Genomic DNA, 15,531 nt, shown 5'->3' on the forward strand with positions numbered 1-15,531 from the left:
CAATCAAGTAGACTTCATTACTTCTTACATAAAAAATGGACGAGCCCTTTTTAGAGAACATACGGACCGGCTAACACACATTCTCTGGAGAGCATCGGACACCATGTAAGTAAATATATGTATAGGGCACTGCCGTCATAGAGGCGCGAGGGATGTAGAACTCGATGATATTCAAGTCTCGATGGCTTTGCCCCGCTTGTAATCATTCGTAGGCCGTAGAAGGTCGGATAGAATTCGGACTCCGGGGTGCTCAGGAAATCAAGTCTTGTGGTTGGCTTACCACGGATCTCGGATTGCAGAAAGAGAGGCCGAAAGCATATCCCTGCAAGTTAGATGCACAAACCGAGGCTCCGGAGTCTGCCTAGTCGTGCAGATGGAAATCATCCTAGACACTAAAAACTGCATCTCTGATATCGTCTCTTCTAGGTAGCCTTGCTTAGATCTCACGTGTGTTCTATTTGTCTTGTACTTTCAAGTACTCGAGTCACCATGCTTTGGCTGCCACGTCTACTGGTACTTGTAATTTTCAGCTTGATACGATCAGCTGTAACAGAAGGATTGCCTCAATATGAGCGAAGATACCTTCTTGAAGTCACTAATAAGGAGGTGAGTGGAACTCTGCAAAGGAATCTCTGAAATAACTCTGCGTGGTCATTCCATTGATTCGTCTCTCTCGATACACAGGTTCTTCCTGATGTGAGGATAAGTGCTTTAAATGTACTGCCCGGCTACTTTGCCGCGGACAATGTGACGGTTCTCCACGAATACACGAGCGATATATTCGCCGGGATTTCTCTGCGTTATCAGACCACTGATCACTCGTTCCAGTGGACGCGGATAGAGGAAAGACTCGGTACTCTACAAGGGGCCTCGAAACTTTGGAATACGATGTCCTACTACCAAAAGGGGGTCATGCGGACACCACCGTTCGAAGACAAACCAAAACCAAGCTCCCATGTTGACCAACTTGATATTCGTTTATCATTAGCAGGCCGAAACCAAGATGAATTTTCGGCAGGGGATGTTAATATCAACTCTGTACACGACATGACCCAAGTCAGCAAGCTGCAAGCCGCGCCTCTATCCCTTAGCGGTAAGGGCGTACGCGTCGCCCTGGTGGACGGAGGGGTCGACTATCTTCATCCCGCGCTCGGTGGAGGATTTGGAGCCGGGTTTCAGGCCGACTACGGATGGGATTTCGTCGGCGACAATGTCCGCCCTCCTCTCAAGGAAAACCCGGACCCAGACCCCTTCGGCGAATGCTCTGACCACGCGACGCACACAGCGGGTATTCTTTTTGCCAATGACACCGAGACCGGGTTCCGCGGTGTCGCCCCAGGAGTCTCAATCGAACTTTACCGAGTGTTTGATTGCAATGGGATGAGCACGTCGGATGTTGTTGTGAGAGCTGTCCTGGAAGCTTACGAGAGAGGCGTTGACCTCATCAATCTGTCCCTCGGCAGCGGCTCGAGACCCTTTTCAGACGACCCTCTTTCGGCTCTCGTCTCAAGAATCAACAGGGCTGGCCCAACTTTTATTGTTACTGGAGCCGGTAACTCAGGTCATTACGGGTCATTCTCGGCGGCTGCACCAGAAGGAGGTGGTCCCGAGGTGTTCTCAGTCGGCGCTGTTGACGTTGACCACTCATTCTCGGTGCTGCGACCAGGCCGTGCCACAACAAATGATAGCGGGTCGCCCCATACTCAAAACTTCACCTGGAATCCGCCGACTTGGACTGCATGGTGGCGTAGCTCGTTTCCCAAGACCATTCCCTTGGTGAGCATAGAGTCAGCGACCGGAGCTGAGGATGCAGGCGACGCATGCGAAGGCTTGACTCCAGACCCAGAACTCTACCACGACAAGGTGGTACTGATACGACGAGGTGGCTGCGCTTTCAAGACCAAGTTGGAAAACCTCGTGCTCGCTGGCGGACAGTATGTGCTTATATATGATGACCGCCCTGGACCGGTCTTCGACTTAGAGGTGCGACTGGATGACAATGAAATTATTGGGGCGGGAAGCCTCGACCTTGAGACTGGTAAACAACTGGCTGCTCTTCTCAAAGATGGGAACGAGGTGTTACTGGAGATGGACTCCGACTTCCTGTCCCCGGCGATCATCAGATCGCACCCAAACACCGAAACAGCCGATCGCGTGAGTACCTTCAGCTCCTGGGGTCCATCGGGGGAGGGACACTTCGTCCCTACATTGCTTGGCCCTGGCGGAAATGTGCTATCCACTCTTCCTAGACAGCGCGGCGGCTGGGGCATCCAGTCCGGGTCCTCTATGGCCGTTCCCTATATCACCGGTTGCATTGCCTTGCTCAAAGAGGCCTTTCCAGAACTGAGCTGTCGACAGATTGCAAACAATTTGGTCAATACCGCAGATCCCCTGCCATTCAATGATGGCACGAATAAGACTTTCAACTTTCTTGCGTCCGCTTGGCAGCAAGGAGCCGGACGGGTGAACGCGTACCGAGGTTTCCAGAGCAGTACTGCGATTAATACGACAAGTCTCGCCTTCAATGACACCGAATATTCTACAGGGCCAACCACATTTTCCATCACCAACTTAGGCACCGGTGCTGTTGAATATGAATTGTCGCACTTGCCGGCAGTGACAGTGCTCTCTCTTTCCGAAAGCCAAGGAGATATATATCCTATCCCTTTCTCCTCTGCTCAAAAAGCCGCGGAAGCAACTCCAGAATTTCTCGAAAGCATCAGATCTGAGATTTATGCTGAACTTGATATTTCTGTCTCGAGACTATCCCTTGGACCAGGCCAGTCTTCAACGATTAAAGTCTCTCCGAAATTGGCGAATCTAAGAAGCTTCAACCTAGCCTCGCGTTGCCCTCTCTACAGCGGATATTTAAAGCTTTCCAGCAACAAATCTACTGAAAGGCCGGATCTCGTCGTACCTTACGGTGGAATCGCGTGCGAGATACGCTCCGTACCAACACTAGCTGTCGCCCGAAATACAACCTTTCTAGCAGCAGCTACTCAGGAAGATGCGGACATGGCCTCCTTTCGCTCCAGATTCGCTGGAAAACAGTATCTTCAAGCCGTGCCTCCGGGCCATACCTTCCAACTTTCAAAGGATAAAGACCTGTCTGCACCAGATGCTTACACGTCTGTGGTGTTGCCAACCATGCAGGTGGACCTCACCATGTACACTCGCGCCGTCAAGTTTGACCTTCTTCCGAGAGATTCTTCTACAGAGGCCGAGAAAGCCGGGGAAGCCATTCCATTGTTTGAAAGTGGCGAAATCTATCCAGTCGGTGGGTTTGGGCGTATCGAGACCTTATTTCGGCACTGGACCGGGATTCTGCCGAACGGCAGCTGGGCGTCCCCCGGCGAGTACCGCATTCGGATCTCTACTCTTCGCTTGTTCGGTGACCCCAACAGCGAAGACTTCAGAGATCAATTCACCACCGAGCCCTTCCGCATCAAATATAAATCACATCCGGCTTATGACAAATATGAGAAGATGATGAGCATCGCCCAGGCCTTTTTAAAATCCAGTCTCGACAGGCCATGTCTTGAACACACAATTTTGACCTTGGATGCAACTTGATTCATTGTCAAATCGAGTCAAAAACCCGAAATACAAGCTGGAAAAGCTTTCTATCGGGGAAGTTTCTATCAAATAATCTCGCGGTCCGCGCGATCAAGCCGCATGTTGCAAGCAGCAAGGTCCTATCATCTCCGTCAAATGCATCATATTCCATTTTCTTGGACGCTTGTGATCGTCTAAGGAGGATGATTGTAAAAGCAAAGAATGTGGTCTCAAGCCTGTAGAGAGTTCGCTGGTTAGGATTGAGCTTTGTCACATTTGACTGGAAATTCGGGCTAGCAATTTACCATTGGTAGCTTAATAGATGGCATGGCAACGACAGTCCAATCTCTAATATCATCCTTGCCAAAGTGAGACGTATTTCGGAGCTTCAATAAACGGCATGGTCAGCGCGTCTCTCGGTTGTGGTACAGATCGAAGTTACGACCAAAGGAATGGAAGTACAAGAAAAGGATGAGTACGAACTGTTCTGTCAGCAACATAACAGATTCTGAATGCAACAGCATCAGATACTGCGCCCATGATTGTATCTGGCCACCCACATCACTCGTCAGAGTGCCATCATTTGTGCCGTGTGGGTGGATCGCAGCCTGAAGCTCCGTGTTCCACACTGTTAGGCTCTCAAGAACTGCCGCCTTCTTCTGCTGGAGCCTGTCGCGTGGTTGTCTCGAAGCTCGAGCGCTAAATATTTCTTTGGATGTTTGCTGGCAGAGCTGCGCGTACTGACAATGCAATCGGAAGATCTGGTTAGACAAGGTGGATTGGTTTGTAGCAGCAGTTAAATTCTCCAAATCATACTCAATGAAGTCGTCATCAATTGCCTTGTTAGTCGTGCATTCAGGGTCAGTATATTTCAGACCCGAACATCAAAGCCAGAAACATTGACTCAAGAATTCAGTCCTCACCGATGGTTGATTCAATCTCAGGGCCAAGGGTTTCTCTATTGAATAAATACTCCAGAAGATGAGTTCTTTGATGTGTTCTTGATGCTGTTGCGTGATGCTGGCTGCATGATTCGAATCCTGACCCATCACCGTCGTTTGCTTGACAGCATCTATAGCCAATGTCCTTGCTAAGCTTGGACGCCAAGAGACGCGCGCAAACAGGGACTGCGACGAAGATATCAGTAAATTATAAAAGAGGCAAAATAAAGGTAGCTGGTCGCTGAACTCACCATAGTAAATAAAGCTTGTGTCTTGGTTATGTCTGGCGGTCCTTGAGCGAGTTTCTGGTAGAAGCCCATTGCTGTGAAGAAGCATCTATTGGCTAAATTTCCCAGCTCCTGGCGGTTGGAAAAAGCCTGACCTTTCGCTATTATAGCACCGTTTGCAAGTAACGAATATGCTAATGGGATCTCCGGCGCTTCAACTCGTTGACCCGTTACTATTCTCAGCCTCAGGTCGCGGGCTTGTTCCCGTGTGAGGACGGGAAAGATACTACGCCATGATCAGCATGACAACATATGACGGATTAATTCAAATCCTGAAGATCAAGGAACGGCTCAAGGAAATCGTCAGTACCTTTCGTATTCTTGGAAGAATCCTTAAATCATTTTAGTCCTTTGGCCTCACTCAATTACGTGATTGGGGAGGGTTTCTCACTTTCAAAATGCTGGCTAGCAGTCCTCTCACCGAATTCCCGCTGCATCTGCGCCGTCGAGACGTGGTGCGGCTTGAAATCAGAAAGGACTTCCCTGCTTTGCTCGTTGTTGAACTCTTGCAAAATCGTGTTCAGTTCTTGAACAACCGCCTGGTCTTCGGCCTTCGCAGTCAACCCTCCCAAAGTTTCGATCATGACACTTCCACGAGACTTTGCCGACTTAGGCTCCTGAAAAAAGGCCAGAAGCTTAATGTACGATTGTCAGCGCAGTATTCATGCGTTCGGCACAGAGGTAGTATCGGGGCTGAGCTTACAGTGGCATCCGGCGAGGACGAACCCTCGATGAAGCTCTCTCCATTGATACTGAATTGTGCATCCTGGAACACGAAATCAAGGTCTGGATCGGTGGTAGGATCGTGCAAATACTGTGAATTTGGTGGGCTAATCAGGTGCAGCCCCGAATCTGCCAGTGAAACATCGTCATTCGTAGGTGGACAATTGAAAATGTGCGCCAGAGACGATGGATCTATGAAATCCCTTGATGGTATAGAAGACTCCTGAAGTGTTGTCGGACTAGGGATCGACGCGAATGATTCCGCATCATCAAACCTTGAGTAGCCCTCTGGTATCACGACCGGCGTACTAGATGAGAACGGCGGACTTCCTTCTTCTATTTTATGAACCTTTAGTGCGAGCAAGGGCTTGGCAAGTTCATCGTTCACTTACGGGTGTCCCTTTCACTTATCGCATCCTTCTTATCACGAGGACGCTTGACAACAAGATACTCGCAACTTGATTGGGCTTTCTGCAATACCATCAGTTCCTTAAACCGGGCCTTTGATCACAAAGATTGGCATCAGACCTGGCAATTGAAGCATTCAGGCCTATCGCCGTTGCCTGTATCACGGAGGCCGATTAGCACGAAACTCTAAAGAGTAGGTAGTATCGAGCACTAGGCAACTCTATAAAAATGATACCATCAAGGGAAGTCTAACTCACAGCGAAGTTTTTTCAGCTTGCACCTAGTGCATGAGCCACGTCGCCGAGTTATCTTCTTATTTCTTGCGCCAACCATTATGGTATCAATCGACATGAAAGAGGCCATAAAGCAGTCTGTGAACAATTACGCTATTCGTTGCATAAAGTCGATTTCAGCGAATCCATTACACTCTTTGTTTTTGTTGACGGGGATCAACCACGGGCCAACGACGCAGGAAGATAGGTCTTTTGAAAAGGGAGTGCGCTTTATTCAATGGGGCAATGGAAATCTAGGTTTGGCGATACAGTGTTTTTCCCGACATTCTCCCGCACCGGCGCCTTTAGCACGCTCTATGATGGCATACCTTCCTTCATGCCGGGGGCCGGTTAAGCGGTGGCCAGTTGCCAGCCGCTATCTCCTCTTTTTCAGCAAGTGAATCTAGATAACGTTTCGTATCCCAGGGGTGCAAAGCCTTATTTATTGTGCGACGTCGTGCAGACCTCGGTTTCGGGTTTCGTTTAACCGAGAAAGCTTGAATCAGGTCGACTTTTACGCGGACACAGGTAAACAGTAGGTCCGGAACTATTCTACTATGGTGCAAGTGTAGTGATGGGCCAAATCAGGTGATTATTGATGAGTCAGTTAACACAAGCTCTACAGGGGGTTTTGCAAGGAAAGCGCCAAAAGCACAAGATAAACAACCCTTCCAGACGCCAAGGGCTGAAAGTTTTGGAGAGAAGCAACTCTCGGCGTACATCCGGCCACCCTTATATGGTCTCCCATATGTACAGCACATCTGTCTTCATTAAGACGACGATCAATCATTACGCTTCCTATATGATATAGACGGGTGTATAAAACTTCGTCATCGCACGGAAATACACCACTAACATAGAAGCTATCCCAGAATGGGATCCGGGGTCAATTCATAGAAGCAGCAAAAAATCGTCTTCCCACGGTGGGACACTGTAGATCCACAGCGCGGGAATTAGACTTTTGTTCCACTCGGTTCCTTTGGATCCATCATGTACTGCAGGGACGCTTACTCGGCAACGAACAGGCAACAAGAGCTCTGATGTGCGATGTTTAAAGTGACTAGACTGGTTGCTACAGCGTTGAGGTTCTGTCTATCCGCTCTATTTTCGAACGGTAAGGACTAAATGGCGTAGCCATTACCAGCAGCCCCCAGATCCGACATGCACGAAGCCCTTGATCTTGTTCCAACCAGGAGAGCGGCTTACAGCGCTCATAATGGTCTCTACGCAGAGCTGCTGGTGTTCCCACTTCCTTGCGTTCTCCTCCATCATGCCTCCCATAGTCATGGCCGCAGCGGCCTGCGCAAGCAAGTAGACGCAGTGCGTGACGTGATGACTCTGTGTCGTCCAAACCACAGTTCCCCTCTCAAGTGCGTCCCAGTCGGCACCAGTCACCTCTTTCGTCCCGGCTTTGTCAAGCCAGAACTGGCATGTTGGCTGGCCATTTGAAGCTGATGTCACTGACTCCCTCGCAAGAGTCACATCGCAATCGCGGTGTAGCCAGCCATGGCTCAGGGGATGATATTGACATTGGCGACTCAGAGCCGTTGTCGTTGTATTCCCACAAGTCATGCGATCATCGTAATCGGTGAACGGCGGCTCCGAATTGTGCATCTTAGCCAAAGGAAACAGAAAGAAGGCGTAGAAGACTAGATTGACAACCACGACAAAAACAGTGGCAAGACGCCACCTCCGGATTGAAACTCTTTGTGCTTGCACAACGCGAATAAGCGGGTCTGTTGAATGCGAGGCGCCAGCGTCATCATCTTCAAGTAATGCGTTGTACTGCTTTCCTCGCTTGAATGTGTTGGAGAACAATGAGGTGAAAAAAGTGGTGGAGTGCCATGTTGCTGGAGACTTCTGCCCGGATATTAGCCCATTCTCGGACGACTCGTGCTCGCCGAGGTCAGTTGAGGTCGACTTTTTCGATTCTTCCATTATTCGTGGTCACAGGTTTGCTTATTGCAGTTCAAAGTGAGCGGTGCGGTTAAGTTATGCACACGCTTCTCCAGAGACCTAGGGAGTGTAATTAATTCTTTGAAATCGAATGATTTTGGTGGGAATGGCTGATCAGCGTCACCTGCCTAACTTTTCGCCAGGATGAAATGTGAATGAATGATATCAGAAATCAGTAATCAGAAAATAGCAAACATGACTCGTCTACAAGCTGACAATGTGGAGGTAGCCTCCCCTGTTGGCCGTGGCATAAGCTTAGCTTTTTAGTCGTGATGTCAATTGAAATTCCGGATCGACATCGCTTGGGACGTTCCGAATGCGGATGCGGTTCCGAATAGATTTCCGGTTCTATGTACTTCCGAGATAATCCCTAGATAAGGAAGCATCATGTGGTAAGTTTTGAAAGGCAAAGGTGTTATGTTTGGATGACTCAGGACATTGACAAGCCCGAGATCTAAGCGAAAGCCATTGTATCTACACATGTTCGTCGTCTCGTGACTCACGAATCAGAGCCAAATCCGGTAGTAGTGAGATCTCGTCGAGTCGCAACAGCATGAGCTTGAGACTATTTCAAATTCAGACCGTAGTAATTCGTTGAGATACCGAGCTGCTGCGTCGTAGGAGTACAATAGCCACATGTTCCAATATTAAAAATTATGTTTGCTTGAAGTTTGCGTGCATGATTTTGAAAATCTATTAGATTATACAGAAGGAGACTATGGGACGCGAACTCGGCCAGATAATACACGCACTCTATCAATCAATACGGTGTACACGCAGCACGAGATATGATATATGTTGCCCGTAGGCAAATTTCGGTCATTGATCCAAAGCAACAACTACAATAAGTTACGCGTTCCCTTGCCATGGTTTCCCTAAAATCTCCTTAGACCGAGCCAATGCTATGAATAAGTGGATGGGTTTGTTAGACTTACCAAATTTCGGATGCACAAATACACTGGGATCAACGCGTTTGCGAGTAAACTCGTCCATCAAGAGGTCCCAGTTCACACACTCGTGAGCTATAACGGGATTGCCATTCGGTTCAGGTGTATCGTCAAGCCACCTCATCGTTAGCGGGGACTCGTCTGCTTTGCACATTGTCACCTCGAGTAATGATTGCAAGCAATGGACTGTTCAAAAGACGCATGGCAAGCGATTTGTTAGCAATCAACATTGATCTATACAATATTAACGAACACTCAAACGTACAGGTGTGTTTGCGTTCTGCTGACTTTTCCTTCTCTGTCCACTCAGTATAATAGTAATCAGGGTAGAATGCGTGATGAATGCGTTTCTAGATGGCAGCTCTTGTTAGGTGGAACCATGCTTCCTAGCGGGGTCAGAAAGTTTTGCGTACCAAGCAATGAATCTGGTGCATAACACCGTAGGTCGCAATATAATTCCCATTGTCTAACCGAATGCCTTCGTCGAGTCTGCCAAGTGCTTCCATGAATTGGTGGGGAACCTCTGAATAGTAGTCTGCCATAATATTTGAGTATACTTGTCGAATTTGGTAGACCACAATTCTAACAACCTCCACTTACGTTGCAAAATATCGTCCCAAGCGTCATCTAGCTCATTACTGGGTGTTCCCATAAGGGTATAGTTGGCTTTCCATCCTCGCTGGAAGAAGGTTGGCTCATAACGCATGGCTGATCGTAGAGGTGTGTCTACAACGCCTGCTCCATGCAACATTTGTTTTCTCCACGCCAACGAGGAGACGGCAGCCGTAGCCGAGACAAGAATCAAGGAGTAACAGATGAAAACGATTGCAAGAGTACGTGTTGACTTTCCACCTCGTAATCTCTCATCGTACTCTGAATCTAGCTCAATAGAGCCAGACAACGGCTCATCTATTGGAACAGGCTCGTATGAATCGGTTTCAGTTTTTTTCTGTGCCATAATTGGAGTCGGAGTCATAACAAACATGCAATTAGCTGCAAAACTAGAGGGAGCGTAGATGGAAGAGAGGCGTCATTGACAGTTTACCCAATTGATTCGTTTCACGAATGCCGGGCATGGTATAATTGACGTGCCGCCAAGTCGAAGCTCTTTCAGTTCCATCCAGGTGTCTGCTATCCGAGCACCCCCGAGTCGGCACTTTCCGTGCGGCTTGGTACATCCGAGGTAATCCATTTGTAATCCATTACTTAGCTTGATGAAACTCCTGGAATTTACTTCAAGACGTTCCAGTTCCGGATGTTGTCGACCTCTGTATCCGGGCAGCCCGCCGGCAAACCTAAACAATCCGTGGGATCCATCATAAGGCTCCGTCTATCCGACCCGCAGCCATACCACCTAGTTATGAATTTGTTTGCAACGACGCACAGACTAAACATAATTCACGAGTCAGTAGGCTAGAAGAGACGTGATGAGGAGTTTTGGGCGGCAATTCGCGTGACGAAGTGACTATGCTAGAGAGCTCCACAGCCGGAGAACATCATGTATGACCGCATAGAATGATCACGATGCATTCGGATGGCGCTGATTGGAGGAAACCATAGCGACCTCATGTTTCCAGACCCACTTGTTTTCCTTGACTTTCCGTGCACTGAGCCTCTCCAGAACCTGTAGATGTAGATGGACCGGAAACTAAGCCCCCGAGAGACGATAGCACTATGAGTTGTACCGCTGACGAGGCCAGAACAAACACTCGATTCAGTCAGAGGTGGAAGAAACCGCCCTTAGAGTTCATAATCTGTCTCTCGTAGCCGATCCGTCTCTGGTCGGTAAAAGCTGGGAGAATGCGGCGGAAAGGAATTTAAAGACATGCGTGTACAGATGCCCCAGGGACTCTGACTGGTCTATATAAGAGTCCTGTATGGTAGTCGCTGATGAGTAAATAGTAGATACTGAACAAGCCAGTTCAAAGTAGCTCGACCCCCGATCACAATTCATCGTTCAGTAACTCAAGCCTCCTAAGGACACTTGAAATATTGTAAGTATTGCCCAAGGCGTCTAGACTTTAAGCGGATCCTAACATTCCACAGTACAGATTTTCACAATGAAGTCCAACGTGATTGTCGCTTTTCTGCTCGCTGCTTCAAGCGCTGCCAGTCCTCTCCCAAAGGAGAAGCGGGCAATCGGGGCCGACGGTCTTGGCTATAGCTACAAGGACTTTGAAGACTCGCCCGTTGAGAAGAGAGCGATTGGAGCAGATGGCCTCGGCTACAGCTACAAGGACTTCGAAGATTCTCCCGTTGAGAAGAAGAGAGCCATCGGAGCCGATGGCCTTGGCTACAGCTACAAAGATTTCGAGGACTCCCCTGTTGAGAAGAGAGCCATCGGGGCTGACGGCCTCGGCTACAGCTACAAGGACTTTGAAGATTCTCCCGTCGAGAAGAAGAAGAGAGCCATTGGAGCCGACGGTCTCGGCTACAGCTACAAGGATTTCGAGGACTCCCCTGTGGAGAAGAGAGCTATCGGGGCCGATGGTCTTGGATATAGTTACAAAGATTTCGAGGATTCGCCCGTCGAGAAGAAGAGGGCGATCGGGGCTGATGGCCTTGGCTACAGCTACAAGGATTTCGAGGACTCACCTGTCGAGAAGTAAGAGCTAGCTACAGCTATGTTGTACTATACAGATATAGATGAACATTTCTGGGTTAGTCTTCCAGGAAATCCTGGGATAGTTCGGAGAAGAGACAGGATGCTATGAGCAGGCATGAAAGTCACTATTTGTTTCACAGTCTGTGAAGCTACTCTATTCCCGAGATCCCCAGATACCTGTAGCGTTATCAATCAATGATAGAGTATGTGAGCACAAAGAAATGCAACATTTGCTGCTATGCCGTGAACACTGATGATGGGTGGTGGTTGGTGGCAGTGGCGGTGACGAACGCGCCGTTCTCATGAGACGTGGAGGCAGATTCCCGAACCGTCGCGCAGATGGTTGTGGCGTTGGCGGGGCGCAGAAAGTGGCTCAGCTGTGGCTGAGCTCGTCAAGGTAGCTGTCTATCATCAATGTGCGTCTTGGTCAGACTGTAGCTGTTAGAGAGAACTGCGGCTCGGAACGGAGGTCAACGGCCAACAAGCTGCAGGGACCAGGCCCGTTCAGGACCAACCACGTCATAGCGCGGGATCCGCATCTTCATGCATGCGCGCGACGGAAGGAGCTCTGGAGAGCCCTGAGAGCCAGTGACACGAGCAAGGGGCAGCAAGGGGAGCTGCAACACTGGAGCTCTCGTCGACGAAGAATTTTGTTGACTTGGCCTTGCTGGCTCGCTGGATACCATCTGGTCCACCGACTCGGCTTGACACGACTCGACTCGACCCGACCCAGCACGCGACAGGACGGCAGGACGATGTTGGTGCGGCTGTCGTCGTCTTTGTCGCCGTTGATCTTGTCTCGTTGCTGCTGCTGCTGACATCAACAACTTCAACACCAACAGCCATCATGGACTTCTACGACCCGGACAAGGGGAAGAGGGGCAGCTGTGATGGCAGCGGCGACGAGTTTGTCCAGCCTGGCGAAAAGGACACCTACGTCCAGCTCGTCATCTCCCTGGCCCTCGGATGTACCGCCTTCATGACCTTTTGTGTGAGTCCCGTCCAGTGAACTCGCATCCAGTCGAGTCCCCAATCCTCAATACCGAGTGATGATGTTCATAAGTCTCGCGAATAGATCCTGCGCCCGCGATGGAAGTCATTATACGCTGCCAGGCGCCGCCAGTTCGGCCCACAGATAGGCCTGCCCCCTCTACCAGACAGTCTCTTCGGATGGGTGCCAGCCCTCTACAAGGTCACCGAGGAACAGGTCCTGGCCTCGGCTGGTCTTGATGCCTTCGTGGTATGTGTCTCTGCCTGTCATGCTGTCTCTTCTCTCCCATGATAGCCATGTCCTGACGAAAGGTCTGCGCAGCTCCTTGCCTTCTTCAAGCTCTCCATCAAGCTCTTCGCCATCCTCTTCTTCTTCGCCGCCACCGTCCTCGAGCCCATAAATCGACGATACGTTCCCGACGAGAACATCCCCAAGCGTCCCGATGATGACGACTCCGACAACAGCTGGAACTACGACATGGGATACCTTTGGGCCTATCTCGTCTTCACCTACTTCTTCACCCTCCTCACCATCCATCTCCTCAACAAGGAGACATTCAAGGTCATCAGGATAAGGCAGGACTACCTCGGCACCCAGAGCACCATTACCGACAGGACCTTCAAGCTCTCCGGCATGCCTCGCGAGCTGCGTGATGAGGCCAAGCTTAAGGAGCTGGTCGAGAAGCTGGAGATCGGCAACGTCGAGAGTGTGACCCTCTGCCGAAACTGGAAGGAGCTCGACGACCTGGTCGCCGAGAGAGCTGTTACCCTTCGCAAGTTGGAGGAGACCTGGAGCGTGTATCTGGGTCAGAAGTCTATAAATTGCCTCGATGACAGACACAGGCAGGTCAGTTCCGCCGTCGGTCAACACGACGACTCGGCCGTCGTTGATGAGGAGGCCCAAGATGGCGAGGGGTCGAGCCTTCTGGGCCGCGGCCGCAACGGAGCCGCCCATCACCACTGGATTGACCGTCCGCGCCCGCAGACACGCGTCTGGTATGGTCCGTTTCGTCTGAGGTACAAGAAGGTCGACGCCATCGACTACTACGAGGAGAAGCTCCGGCGGATCGACGAGCAGATTCACGTGGCCCGGAAGAAGGAGTACCAGCCGGTCGATCAGGCATTCGTAACGATGGACTCTATTGCGGCCTGCCAGATGGCCACCCAGGCACTCATCGACCCCCGGCCAGGCCAGCTCCTGACGAAGTATGCGCCCGCCCCTTCAGATGTCGTCTGGCGCAACACCTATTCTTCTAGAAAGACCAGGGTGGTCAAGGCGTGGCTCATCACCATCTTTATCAGTATCCTCTCGGTCCTTTGGCTTATCCCCGTGGCCACCATCGCCGGTCTGCTTTCGCTCTGCACCATCAAAAAGTTCTTCCCAGGCCTGGCTGAGTTCCTCAACGAGCATGAGATCATCAAGGCTCTCGTTCAGACTGGCCTGCCAACAGCCGTGGTGTCCCTTCTCAACGTCGCCATTCCATTCCTCTATGACTACCTGTCCAACAGCCAAGGAATGCTCTCCCAGGGCGAAGTCGAGCTGTCTATTGTCTCCAAGAATTTCTTCTTCACCTTCTTCAACATTTTCCTCGTCTTCACCGTCTTTGGTACTGCGACTCAGATCTGGACCGTGATCCGCGACTCCTTCAAGGATACCACCTATATCGCTAGGCAGCTCGCTCAACGGATCCAGAATCTCAACGTCTTCTACCTCAACTTCATCATGCTGCAAGGTATAGGGCTCTTCCCTTTCCGCTTGCTCGAGTTCGGCGCGGTCTCCCTTTACCCGATCAATCGACTTGGCGCAAAGACGCCCCGCGACTATGCAACGCTCAACATAGCGCCCGCTTTCAGCTACGGTTTCTACCTGCCAACGTCGCTACTCATCTTCATCTTGTGCCTGGTCTACTCGGTCCTGCCGCGTGGGTATATTATGCTTGCAATAGGAGTCGTCTACTTCTTCCTGGGCTACTTCACCTACAAGTACCAGCTGCTTTACGCCATGGACCAGCCGCAGCATGCTACCGGCGGCGCGTGGCGCATCATTGCCTACCGTATGGTCCTCGGTCTTGTCGTCTTCCAGGTCACCATGGCCGGTTACCTCGTCCTGCAACTGGCTTTCTTCGCATCCCTACTGGTGATCCCCTTGCTCATGGGCACTATATGGTATTCGTACTACTGGAAGCGTCAATTTGAGCCGCTGACCAACTATATCGCCTTGCGCTCTATCCGACACCGCCAATCTGATCACAGCAACACTACCAGCGGAACCAGTTCCCCGGGAGAAGAGGAGGGCAGCGTCGTCCACGATGAGGTCTTTGGTGGGCCCGGCCGCCATCCCCCGCAACAGCTACTCCGCCGCCGCAAGAGCACCGTCGACGAGGACAAGGAGAAAGGTCTGCGGTTCGTCAACCCTAGCCTTGTCATCCCGCTCGAGCAGCCGTGGATCTACAATGACCCACCACCGCTTCTGGCGAGGGACTCCAGCGCGGGCTTTGCCGGTGTGGACAGGGATGATGCGTTTTACAGGTACGAGCAGGGGAGGGAGAGTATAATCGGAGGAGCAAGGACAGAGGAGCCTGCGTCCACCTCTGCGTCGGAAGGTGGGACGGGGACGGGACCGGGGTCGTCGACGGGGGGAAATAACAATAACGGCACCACCAACAACAACGTCGCGAGGAACGGAGGTAGCAACTCCAGCTCCTTCAGCCTGGGAGATACCCACGTGTGGAGGGACGGTACATAATGGAGAGCCCCGGAAGTGGGCTGACTGGAAATGACGGATTCTATGAAGGATATCAGGCCGGTCAGGACCGTTTTGTGTGGTTCATTCGCGATTGCCCGATT

The 15,531-nt window shown here is 50.8% G+C and overlaps 5 protein-coding genes across 5 annotated transcripts; 2 read left to right on the plus strand and 3 right to left on the minus strand.

The window, feature by feature from the left end:
- Positions 1–489: 489 nt before the first annotated feature.
- J7T55_015308 (serine endopeptidase) lies at positions 490–3,573 on the plus strand (the record flags this gene model as incomplete). The annotated part of the gene is made up of 2 exons (XM_053139532.1): positions 490–606; positions 685–3,573. The coding sequence occupies 2 exons, from the start codon at positions 490–492 to the stop codon at positions 3,571–3,573; spliced, it is 3,006 nt and encodes a 1,001-aa protein (XP_052997036.1).
- Positions 3,574–3,959: 386 nt separating this feature from the next.
- Positions 3,960–5,989, minus strand: J7T55_015309 (uncharacterized protein; the record flags this gene model as incomplete). The annotated part of the gene is made up of 6 exons (XM_053139534.1): positions 3,960–4,224; positions 4,297–4,394; positions 4,748–4,818; positions 5,175–5,418; positions 5,487–5,842; positions 5,899–5,989. 6 exons carry the CDS (start codon positions 5,987–5,989, stop codon positions 3,960–3,962), a joined length of 1,125 nt encoding a protein of 374 aa, XP_052997037.1.
- A 1,334-nt stretch (positions 5,990–7,323) lies between these two features.
- J7T55_015310 (uncharacterized protein) lies at positions 7,324–8,124 on the minus strand (the record flags this gene model as incomplete). Its single annotated transcript, XM_053139535.1, has 1 exon — positions 7,324–8,124. The coding sequence occupies one exon, from the start codon at positions 8,122–8,124 to the stop codon at positions 7,324–7,326; it is 801 nt and encodes a 266-aa protein (XP_052997038.1).
- An 867-nt stretch (positions 8,125–8,991) lies between these two features.
- Positions 8,992–9,795, minus strand: J7T55_015311 (uncharacterized protein; the record flags this gene model as incomplete). Its single annotated transcript, XM_053139536.1, has 5 exons — positions 8,992–9,017; positions 9,078–9,230; positions 9,355–9,439; positions 9,503–9,624; positions 9,690–9,795. The coding sequence occupies 5 exons, from the start codon at positions 9,793–9,795 to the stop codon at positions 8,992–8,994; spliced, it is 492 nt and encodes a 163-aa protein (XP_052997039.1).
- Positions 9,796–11,149: 1,354 nt separating this feature from the next.
- J7T55_015312 (uncharacterized protein) lies at positions 11,150–15,430 on the plus strand (the record flags this gene model as incomplete). The annotated part of the gene is made up of 5 exons (XM_053139537.1): positions 11,150–11,694; positions 12,034–12,110; positions 12,303–12,685; positions 12,770–12,934; positions 13,007–15,430. 5 exons carry the CDS (start codon positions 11,150–11,152, stop codon positions 15,428–15,430), a joined length of 3,594 nt encoding a protein of 1,197 aa, XP_052997040.1.
- Positions 15,431–15,531: the final 101 nt, after the last annotated feature.

The sequence above is a fragment of the Diaporthe amygdali genome, assembly GCF_026229845.1.
Source record: "Diaporthe amygdali strain CAA958 chromosome Unknown NODE_5_length_1802954_cov_64_987939, whole genome shotgun sequence".
Classification (NCBI taxonomy): Eukaryota; Fungi; Ascomycota; class Sordariomycetes; order Diaporthales; family Diaporthaceae; genus Diaporthe; species Diaporthe amygdali.